General features: G+C 41.1%; 1 protein-coding gene across 1 annotated transcript; it reads right to left on the bottom strand.

The window, feature by feature from the left end:
* Positions 1 to 365: 365 nt before the first annotated feature.
* On the bottom strand, positions 366 to 8845 carry LOC133126949 (E3 ubiquitin-protein ligase RNF126-like). The gene is made up of 9 exons (XM_061239482.1): positions 8709 to 8845; positions 5890 to 5948; positions 5044 to 5104; positions 4287 to 4522; positions 3836 to 3904; positions 3559 to 3628; positions 2803 to 2896; positions 2176 to 2291; positions 366 to 1747 (listed from the first exon to the last, which is right to left on the bottom strand). The coding sequence occupies exons 1-9, from the start codon at positions 8781 to 8783 to the stop codon at positions 1598 to 1600; spliced, it is 930 nt and encodes a 309-aa protein (XP_061095466.1). The 5' UTR covers positions 8784 to 8845; the 3' UTR covers positions 366 to 1597.
* Between the last annotated feature and the right edge of the window lie 3320 nt (positions 8846 to 12165).

Below are 12165 nucleotides of genomic sequence, written 5' to 3'. Positions count from 1 at the left end.
TCATCAGGAAAATTACTACGAGGAAAAACACATTAGTAACATAAGCAGTTCATACAGAAAATATGGTCATACAATTTAATCAGTTAACTTGCAAGTAATTTTCAACATGATTCTTCCTGAAGAACTCTTATGCACAGAAGTCATGGGAATAAAAAAATTAAAATAAAATAATCTATTGTGCTGCTTCATAATGGGACTCGCAATTCCGTATAGCATTAAGAAAAAATACTCAAACAAATCTCCTAAACTAAAATGTAAATAAATGCAGATGGCAAATGTCAAATAAGAACCTTATTACAGTACATACAACACATGCTTTTTGGAAGCATTTTCAATGTGAATGCAGCCATTGGCGGAGTCATCTCTGGAGGTGCTCAATCCTTTTTATTTTCACAACTGGTTCTTCATGTTTACAACATCTACAATTTATTACTTTTTTACTTTTTATAATGATTTTTACAAAAACGTCATTAACTTAGAATAAGTTAAAAAATACTTGCATTATACTGAAATTTAGGGAATATGTAAGAAAAGGTATGAAACTGCTGAGTGTGTGAATGTGAGTGGGATCTTGTGGGAAATGCGGACATCTTTAGCTTCGTGAAAGACGTCCCCTGGGATTCCATACGCAAAAAAGCTTTAAGAGAAAGCTGAAAAGGGATGACTCCGACATCGTAGTTTGGCATTGCTTCTTGTATTAGAGGTTGACCACGGAATGTATGCAGGGGCCATTTTGTTTGAAAAGCACAGGGCAGATGTGATTGTTCCACTAATCCACCGTTCTTCTGTCAACTGGTCAAAAAAGAATAAACCATTCCACAGAGAACAGCAAAGGCATCTCAGCGACATACGAACCACATTTGCCCAACCGATGGACCCAGTCGTTTCAATATCACTAAATTACCACCACAAAATTCATCGAAACAATGTTTTTGATTCTAAAAAGCCTAAGCCATCTGAAAGAAACAATCAATTCCAACCTTTATGGGGGGGAAATGGTAAAATTCAATCTTTAATCAAATGCACACACTCAGCTATCCCTCACTCCACAGAATATATTCTTGGGTGCTTTGGCTGTACAGATACTGCAACTTACTTTTCTAAAAAATATCAATATATGTACACATACATTTCCCCTTTGCTGCCAATAGCCGTACAGCCAAATGAGGACTTAAGCAAAATTATATATTTTTGTAAGTAAAATGTGTGCCCCTCCATCTGTGAGAGAACACAGGAAAAATGGCTCTGTTGCAGGGCAAGCCTGCTTTTTTCTAGTTGCCCTTCTCAGTTCCACATCTCTCATATTTATATATATACTTCCTCCTGCATGGTCAAGTCCACTCACAAAGTGACCACTTCAGACGCAAACAGTGCAGAAGGATAAGAGTGTTCCTTATTTTCCAGTTCATTGTGAAACATGGTTAAAAAAAAGAGAAAACGAAAGCATGGACTTCACATTGTCTGTGTTATTTCTTCACGGCACGCAGACCCCATATAGAGTCCTGAGGGTGATGAAACAGGCGTTCCTCATACCCTAGGTGGGTTGGAGGAGGCACCGTATCGAAGGGCCGGAGGTGGAGGTGGAGGAGGTGCTGTTTTATGAATTGCTGGAGGTGTTGTCATTGCCGGGCGAGCTGGATGAGGAGGAGGAGGAGGAAGAGGAGAAGTTCATCCCTGATAAACCTGGAGGATTGGTGGCTGTGTTCTGTCCGCTTAAGCTTTTCCTGCACACTGGACACGTGTCGTGCTGATGGAGGTAAAAAAATAAAGTGATTATAATCAAGACCGTCAAACCCCCATATAGCCAAATACACCCTCCTGATCACTGACTTTTGTGGTAAACTCAAAGCAGCCACTTCCACCGTTCACCCAATGGGAAAGCCAGGGCTAAAACACGCCCTACATTACTTACATGGCCAAAAACCATATGCGATATCAAATAATTTGAGAAGCCCATGCTTTTAAATATGGCAGGCCTCTATCTTTATTCTAAACATCATTCTATTCTAGTGTCTGGTTGTGTGAGATTGTGCAAAACAATGTCAATAAAACTTGAAACATTAGAAATAAAAATTGACACTGATAATAAGTCGGGACTCATGCTCCAAAATAAATAACAGATATTTCTACAACCACGTGATGGTTATATAAACAGTTTGACCAACAATGGCTTACCTGTTCCAGCCATGGTACTATACAGTCATTGTGAAACAAGTGATTGCACGGAAGCTGCCTAACGTTTTCTCCTGCACTGTAGTCCTCTTTACACACGGGACACTCTAGACCTGAACCTGAGAAACACAGAGGAAAAATATACATAATTACATGTACACACCTACACACGCATTAAATGAGTACTTCGGTTGCGAACGGTAATTTATGAAAAATCTTCTGGCTTTGAAGTACATCAAGAACGGCCATCACACTATCACAGATACAGGCACTTGTGTACGCGCACACAGACACAGAACCACACAGACACTGGAACTTATGCACACACACACACAGACATTAAATGAGTACATACACTGGTCCGTGAACAATAATTTACAAAGATTGTACAAAATTTACAAAAATTGCTTTTGTGAGTACATTAAGCACGAGACAGAGACAGAGACAGAGACAGAGACAGAGACAGAGACAGAGACAGAGACAGAGACAGAGACAGAGACAGAGACAGAGACAGAGACAGAGACAGAGACAGAGACAGAGACCGAGACCGAGACCGAGACCGAGACAGAGACAGAGACAGACAAAATGGAGGATGGGCTGTGAAGATGCAGTGAAGGCCAGTGCACTCACCCACGTGCTCCTGCGTGACCTGCACTGTAGGCAGGTTCTTGATCTTCTCCCTGTCTGCTGGCGGAGGGCCAGTGTTCTCAAACTGATTTAATAACTGCCAGAAAGAAAGAAAAACACTATTAATCACCCCAGGCACTAAAATCACAGGAACCCTGTCCTCAACAGAGAATGGAAAACAACACACAACACACACTTCCTTAAGTGCTTCATTAATGCCACAAAAACAAAGAGCTGCTTTCTACAAGAGGAAAATATCTTTTTGGGGAGTGTCCAAGGGTTGTTCTGCAAGGCCACTGACGCAATCCCTCCCCCGACAATGCTGAAATGCCAAGCATTAGATAAAAAAATTTCACATAGCAAACGATCAGAAAGGGTGGATGATGAAATTCATGTATGTTCTGTTCATTTACGTTATCATTGGCGATGTTCAGAACAGTACGGACATGGAAATCTACACGTTTTAGGGATCTACGACCATTTGCAAGCCTTTTATTAAAGGTATGAGGAAGTCAGGAAGGTATGGAGGTGTTAGGAACCACAGCAGTTCCAAATCAGTGCCTGGCTCACTGACCAAGGACAAGCCAACGTTTGGCATTTCTCATGAAGCGTCACAGGCAGAAAAACATATCTTCTTTCCTTCAAATAAGGAAATTAAGTATGGAGTACCAACATCCATTTAGAAGTTTACTTCTACATTAATCACAATTAAAATAGAAACGTAGGAAGTGCAGAGTATTTATCCTTTACTGAATTCACCTGTGTGATAATTGCATCAAGTCCGTTGGCACCCCATGCATAGTCCATTGGGTTTGAGTGCAGCACGCCCCTGAGAGAGAGAGAGAGAGAGAGAGAGAGAGAGAGAGAGAGAGAGAGAGAGAGAGAGAGAGAGAGAGAGAGAGAGAGAGAGAGAGAGAGAGAGAGAGAGAGAGAGAGAGAGAGAGAGAGAGAGAGAGAGAGAAAACAGTGTCAGCCCATAAGATTCTGAAAGTTTGGTTGGGCTTCAAACCGCCTGACACAAACCGCAGTCACATACCAGGGTCCCACACCAATATTTGGCATTGCTGTCGGAGCAATAATTCCGTTGACTAGCTGCTGAATTATTCTGTGGAGAGTGAAGAAACAAAATTTGCGTTACACTTTGAATTTATTCAAAATAGGAAAAACATAAACAACATAACACCGTATATAAAACATATTGATGCATACGTCATAATGCCAGAAGATTCTAGAATTAGGCAGACTTGTAATAGCACCGTCTAGAGCAGTGTAACCAATACACACTTCTTGCTTGTATGCGGTTTATGACAGAATGGAACAGCAGATTAATCTACAAAGGTTAATGTTTTTTATGGTCACTTCTAGCACTGTACTTCCCCCTCTAGGGTTTTCAGCGCATTGCTTTCGGCTATGCACTTTATTGTACTTTGCTCTGGATAAGAGGGTCTGCCAAACACCTGTAACGTAAAGAGGGAACTCAAGCTCACCCCTCTAACGTGGGCACACCCTCGTGTCTCCCTGGTTGCCGTCGCGGGACGTGCCGTCCGCGCGGTTGCCTGGCGCCGTACCGTTGCCGTGACGCCAGCTCACGTTCCCGCCTGTTCTCCGTTTCCCTGTTGTCTTCCGAAGACAGCCCCGCCCCGAAGTCGAAGGTCTCGTCAAAGACCCCGAGAGCGAACTGACCGTACCCAGGGGGGAATGTAAACAAGTGCTGGTCCACATTCTGAGAGCGCAAGAGAGAAAACCCATCACGCACATACGCACACACGCAACGCAAACGCACGCAACGCAAGCGCACGCAACGCAAACGCACGCAACGCAAACGCACGCAACACAAACGCACGCACGCGACACACATACACACACGGACATATGCAGCAAACGCAACAAACATAGGCGCACACAAATGCATGTGCGCAACACACAACACAAACGCACACGCCATACAAACCAACACGCACACATATACGGTGGGCTCCAGAATTATTGGCACCCTTAATAAAAATTTAGAAAAAAGGCTGCTTATAATAAACTAACACAGATAATAAGAAAGTTATGTTCATACACATGGGAAAACTACATATTTTCTTTCAATGCATTTCCTGTCATGCCTCGTAGGCCGAATACGTTACAAGAAGAGCTACCGTTTCCTGACGCATTCAGGGCCTTTCCCACTCCTGCGATGAAGTGCACATCATAACACCCCAAGTCACACTCAGGCTTGAGAGGAGCGAGCTCACAAACCTCAAATGGGTGCCGGTTCTGGTCACTGCTGGTAGCTGTGGATGTGGACCCATTTTCAGCGCTAATCAGAAGAGACACAGAGAGGCTGATCAGGCTTATCAACCGTGGGACTGGAACATGCCAGGGCACAATAAATCCATTTCAGGGTGTTTTTTTTTCCAAACCCTGACAGCCCACTAGCATTACTACCGTTCACCTCTTTCTAAATTAACTGAGAGGCAGAGCTGGCTAGCTTCGCATGTTGGTCCGCCAGCTTGTGACAGGCAGCTCGTCAAGCTGAATTTATATTCAGATCTGCATCGTACACAGGTTTACCTTGCAAAGATATCCAAACTTACTCCTATGAAAATGAGTTATACCAGACGCTCAGTCGCTAAGTTCCCCAATGTCGCTCTGTTACATCATGTGGTGTCACTTCCTGTTGCCTGCAAGTTCATATGACTCACCAAACTGTGTAGCCAAAGACCAATGCCCACGAGTCTGTCTTAACAGCTAAAAACACTTGATATGCTGGAGTTATGTTAAATATGCAGCCTGCACAAACATTACACTCCATGGATAATACTGTGCTCCTTGCTAGGGCTGCAGAAATTGATATGGCAGCAAAGTATATACCACCCAATTCCATCTCATCTGAACGCAAGCAACCTGCTACTGCCTAAATGTAATAAATAAATCGCAATGGGCGAAATGCGCTTTTAAGTTGTTTTAACTTTTTTTGTTTCAATATCAATTCAAGCCAATCCTTTCAATTAAAAAGACTTGGCTTTTCATTCTCAACCGGTAAAGGACATGACTCAAACCATACTCAAAGCAGAAATGTTCCCCAGAATCAAACGGAATTACCTCCTTTCTTCTGGTAACTCTTCAATGAAGCCAGACTCACACTGCGGGCAAGTGTAATCCTGCAAACAAAGTACAAATGTCACAACCAAAAACAACCTCAAGTGATAATGCAAATGACTCGAGCAACTATCAATTCAAGTCACACATGTTCTTAGGATGGGTGTCAGAGTAGAATAGGTCACACACCAGATTAAGGCACTTCACCTGACTTGATCCAGCTTTAAAATGTAAAACTTAAATGACTTGCTTGCATGTTGCAGGAAATAAGCTTGTTTTATAACATACCACACACTAGACCATATTTCTTTAAAACTTTGGTATATGAAAATGAGACCAGAAAATGTTTATATTTATCATGTAAGAGGAGAATTTACATGGTCAGCTCCAACCCAAATTCCAGTCCACCTGTTCAGCCTGTACATTTGTGCTGAACAAAATAAAAAGCACAAACAACGGAATTCTACAGAGCTGAACATACAGCCCTATTCTGAACACACACCTGCAAATCACTGCTGAACTGAACGCTTCCATTGTCACTAAAAACAGAATATTTCCCCATGTGACCAGCAGCAAATATTAATTAACTCCAAAACCAATTCCCTCTAGATGATTACTATAACCACACAAAAAGATGTATTAAGAGAAACCACCCATTCACATGAAAACAATCGATTGTCACAGCCTAGTACTACACAGTATAGCCTCCCATTGTAGAGTGTACTAGTAAACGGAAAGCTTCTAGGTGCAATTAGAATGCACCATTTTGTAAACCTACAGTATTTACACAAAACAATTGGAATGTGCGTTTCATCTAATCTCTAGGTTTGACCTAGCGGGCTATAGGCTACAAGTAGTGCAATGAGGACTTGTGGTTTTTGAGCAAACAATAACAGTTCTCAACCACAAGCAAGGACAAACAGATGTGGCCAAGTGTGTGAAAAGGCACTTTTGATAATATATTGGGGATCATTCCAGAACATAACTGCCATGATAACCAGTGTGTACCACAACTTTCTGTATGGGCTAGCAAGAAAGAACGCAATGTCCCATTGTTCATTTAACTGTATGGTTTGCATACTAGAAATGGCATTCTAGCTTTTGGTGTAGCTTGCATTGATCAGGAAACAACAGGTGTCTTTAGATTCTAGAGGTCGCCAATGAACAAGGCATGAACAAGAGCACATTGAATGAGGTCAGCCTTAGAGGATAATTCCCTTAAATCACAGACAGTATAAGCTGACAATAAAAGTATGAACACTTACATCTTGCAGTCAAAATAAATTATATATTAATTTAAATATTCATCATTTTAACCTGTGCTAATTCCAAAGCATTTACAAGCCACTGTAGAGACACTTAAAATGACATTTTAAATATATCTGTCATTTTTTTACATTATAGAGTAATCATACAGGAAATCAGGCAATTGATTATTTGATTACTATTCTTTTAATATTTAACTAAATTACGTTATCCACGCGAAAAAACGTCAGGCCTATTCCAGGTCACGATTATTGTGTAATTTCTACACATCTCTAGGTAGGTCATCTATGGCGGTCGGGACACCACAAACTGGCTTAATATTAGCTATCTTGCAAGGTGCTGAACAACACGCTACTTTGCTAACCAAATGCCCAAATTATGCGAATTCATCTGTTATTACACACCCACCAATGTTGCATGGGACATCGTGACATATAACGTTACCTTTGCTAGCTAGCATGTTAGCATGCTTGCTAACTAGCAATCAGAACTACCGTTAGCTACAGATACTTGACTTAACCCATGCTAACCGAATTAAAATCAGCACTACTCGGTCACTCGGGCATGTAGCTAGCTACCTACGCAATCAAGATTATAAAATATCAATGAATTCTATTTATATAAAACTGTCACCCAGATTAACCTGGTCATTAACTAAGTTAACTTACGTTAACTGTAACCTACTGTTAGTATTATGTTTCCCTCACACGAGAATTTGGTGGGTTGGTAACGTTAAGCTAGGTAGCCAGGTCGTTAGCCAACCAAGCATAAAACCCTGGCTCGATCAGAAGCAGACTGCCAAATTATGAACACGACGTGAAAGAACACATTGCATGATGAATGGCACGAAGGCTCCAGGAAACTAATATTTGTATATTCAATTCTGCAGATCGCGACGGCAACCATATGTTTGCTAGCATGTTAGCGTTAGGCTGCACTCGATAACTACACTCCATATTTAAAATCTACTAGCCATTCCAGTTAGCCAGTTAGCGAGCTAGCTAACTGTTAATGCAGAGCGGGTGTTCTAGACAGATTACCGAATTTCAGATAACAAATCAAAACCCAACTAATTGTACATCCCACACGTCCATATAAGCTAGATAAACTATGTGAATAAAGTCTAGCAATCTTTTTCTGGGCTCTAGTAAGTGATTATTCAGCTATGTAGCTCACCAGTACACCAATCAACTAACTTAACGCTAGCATTTACTGAATCAGATAGTTAGTCCAGCAAGCTATAATCACAAGGTAGCTCCAGGCGATAGGACAATATTTCCTAAAATAACCAATAGCCCAATTCACATCCAGACCTTCAATCTAGCTAAATAACTAGACTATGCTTGCTAGCTGACAGTCTAACAGTTACAGCTGCAAGCAGTAGCTAGCAAGTCTCATGAAAAGATGGCTAGATAACGAGGCTTAGCTAATAGCAACGTGAGGCTACTTCTTGCTAGCTAATATAAACTGTTCACCTTTGTGTTTATTATCTGGCACATATAGAGCCTAGTTTGGACTTGCAGAATCACCATACGGCACTGCTACACATTAATTACCGGGAGACGAGGGCTGATCTCTGCCGAACATCGGTGACAGAAAAACCGGCTGGGCCGTAGGGGAGCTTCCGCCATCTTCCGACTCGCCGTGAGACAGACAAAACCAAACCAGAGTGAGTATGGACTACCGTAGAGGACAAAAGGTTCGCTCTGACGAAAATATACCGAACGCTAAAAATCTGACATGAACGTTATCAATTGTTTAGATACTGTCCACACTCCTACTTCAAGGAATGTAGCTAGTCTATCACTACTCATTTCAAAGCACTCATTGAAAATGTACTATATCATTTCCTAAGCACGTATAAATATTGACAGAAAATCTAACATCTAAAGAATGGGATAAATTAGATGATTGGATAATAAGGTTTATTAAAATGAAGGTGCCCTATTAAAACTGACACAGTCAGGAAAAGTTAAAACGATTAATTGAGCACTGTTCTTTCAAGTCTTAAAAACAGTGAGTTTGCTTTAAACAGACGAAATAACCCAACGATTATCCCAGCAAAGTGAAAAGACACTGATACTAATACTGGTCAACTGCACGCCATGATATGTAAAATGGCATAAAAGCAATTGGCCTGAAAACACGATATATAGACATTCTTTTCTCATTTATTTGCAATGTAGATATCTCGGTGAATTATCCTACGGTGTCAGTGATCGGAAAATGTATGGTCTAAATTTGGAGTAAATGTTTGAATGAGATGTTGCCACTAGAGGGCGGTTTTGAGTTCAAAACCACAGAGCTCTTCTCCCAGGTACATCTCTCAGGATCGTCATTCCTCAGCAACTGTACACAACTGTTTATTTCAATAACTTCATTGCGATTTTAACTTTGCCTGTCTTCTAATAGTATCATTCCTTTTAGCTTGAAAGGCTGTTTCTGCAAGTGTACCTAACAGTAGCACAAAAAAACCCCCCAAAAAAAACATAACAGTGATGATCACCCATGATTCCCATGTGCAGTCAGATTCATCTGTGTATCTATGATATGAACCATGTGAATAGAAAACCCCAGCTGCCCACTACTCCCAGAGCCCACCCACTACTGTGCCCCAGCAGGTCAGCATTCCATCCGTGCCCCTGGGATTCTCTTACAGCAAGAGAACGCCCCAGCACGTCCGCGTTTTCACGCACGGACCGCGTGTGCAACCGTCATTGCTCATATTTTCGCGATCATATTCATATTTCCTGATCATGATCATACCCATTGCACATTGTCAGATTTTGCAGACTGACAGGATGTTGACAAAGTTGCGAAACATTCTAATGCAGAGAACCATGCCTAGAAATCAAAAGACAGAGCTTTTAGAAAACATTGAGGAAGGTATTTAAGACAGTAATGGTATCAAAAATACCACTCACCCCACAACCCACATAATGACTGAAACTGAATGCAGAATGGATTGTGAATTTCTTTTTCACCTCTGTATTCTAGAAAAAGACTTAAAATCCTATCACAATTTAATTTATAATGCCAGTCCTACATTTGAGGATCACTTGTGAGGACCGGAAGACTTGTTTTCATGCAGGGATGTTGAGTATCAAGCATTTGTGTTTTACTGTAACACTGAGAAATATTGTATTGAATCTGACTAATCGAATACCAGACTTCTTATCAGGTAAGAACCACATTTTTTCTCCGCCAAGTCATCCCATTACTGGTAATATGTATGATCTGCACACTCCTAGACTACACAGGTGCAGAACAGATAAGCATAAAAACAGAAACATTTTTTCCATGCCTCATTGCCTTAAAACATAGCATATGTTTATATTTGGCATGGACTACCATACAGGCTTATTGAAAGTGGTGTAGGTGGTATGATCAAATTCAAGGCATATACACAAAAACAGTTGGTCTGCTTCAAAAAGGGCTGTGGTCGAGGCAGGGTTGTAGCCTGATTCCAGCACTGCTTTACATCTGCATAATTCAGTTAATGATGTATTGTAGTTTGTTCTGCCTGCAGCCCATGTTGTGTCACACTACTAAAGTCAAATTTCTTCTCTGTGCAGATGGCCTGGTTTCCCACAAAACAAGGGCAGCAGCAGAATCTGGCTTTTTTGGATAAGCACTGCCAGACCCTGGCAATCAACCAGTAATAAAAAAAAAAAAACATGATAATTAGAACTTTACTCCATGTGGAATTCTTCTTGAACCCACTACATTATATTCACCTAGGTTTGATAATGGGCATGCTACGCAATAATATAATGGACATTTTATGCAAAAATAAGAAAAACACTGAAATAAATAAGCTGAAGAGTACAGTCTTTTGTGCTTTATTGTCTGACCCGGTCAGCACAACTACATTACATTGGCTGCATGCAATAAAAGCTCTGCATGCAGAGATATTTATATATCCCTTCTGCTTCAAAACACCAAATAATGCATCTAGGGCAGAATTAGGCAGAGTATACGACACATTCTGCATGAACTTAAAACATTGTTATAATAAAAATTAATTAGTATAGACACAAATTCCAAGGCACTCTTTATATATTAAAACACCTGTAATATAGGACTATGCTGAACATTGGAAACATTGGCGTGTGTAGGCTGGAAGGCCTTCATCAGGGAGTTGCATCAGGGAGTGATGAATGGTTTTTCCAAAGAGCACCTTCACTCAAAACTTTCTTACTTCAGAAGCCTACCTTTCCGGTTAAATGCTATAGCCATCTCCAATGCTGCTGATTCAAACAAACATTTAATACTTAAGCATCTTGACACAACATATTCTCTGCTGTTTATCATGCCAGTATGTGAGTGTGTGTGTGTGTGTGTGTGAGAGAGAGAGAGAGAGAGAGAGAGAGAGAGAGAGAGAGAGAGAAAGAGAGATGATAATGATGATGGTGCTGATAATGATAATGGTGATAATGATGATGATCATGATGATGATCAGGATGATGATGACGATTTAGGCTTCCATGCTGGCCAGAACTCAACAGACTGAGCTACATATTTTCCTTGCAAATGATTTCTGGCCTGTGGCTAAGCTTTGCAATGAACCTTTACGGACATTGAAGGAAGGCCAGGCATGTGGACTAAATGATATACAGACACATGTGCCACATTCATTTAAAAGTGGTATGAGTCAAATGACTGCCAGACGGTTGGTAAATCAAAATCACCTGCCACTGATAGCTGCTCTGGAAAGCATGATGGCCTAGTTCTGTCTCTTCTCCTTGGTGGTCCTCATATTAGTGACAGACCTGCTATTATTTGTCTTTTATCAGTCAGTGACCACAAATCATACCAGACCCAGCCAATATGCCACCGGGTACACAGATGTACCTCTGAGAATATCAGCATATGGCTATCTAACACACACACACACACACACACACACACACACACACACATTCACACACGCATGCATGCATACTCACACACATGCACACTCACATGCACACACGCACACATTCACACATGCACACATGCATTCTCACACAC

This window comes from Conger conger, chromosome 4 (genome assembly GCF_963514075.1).
Source record: "Conger conger chromosome 4, fConCon1.1, whole genome shotgun sequence".
In the NCBI taxonomy this organism is placed as follows: domain Eukaryota; kingdom Metazoa; phylum Chordata; class Actinopteri; order Anguilliformes; family Congridae; genus Conger; species Conger conger.
Note: the sequence above shows the minus strand (reverse complement) of the source record. Positions and strands in the feature narration are given on the sequence as shown.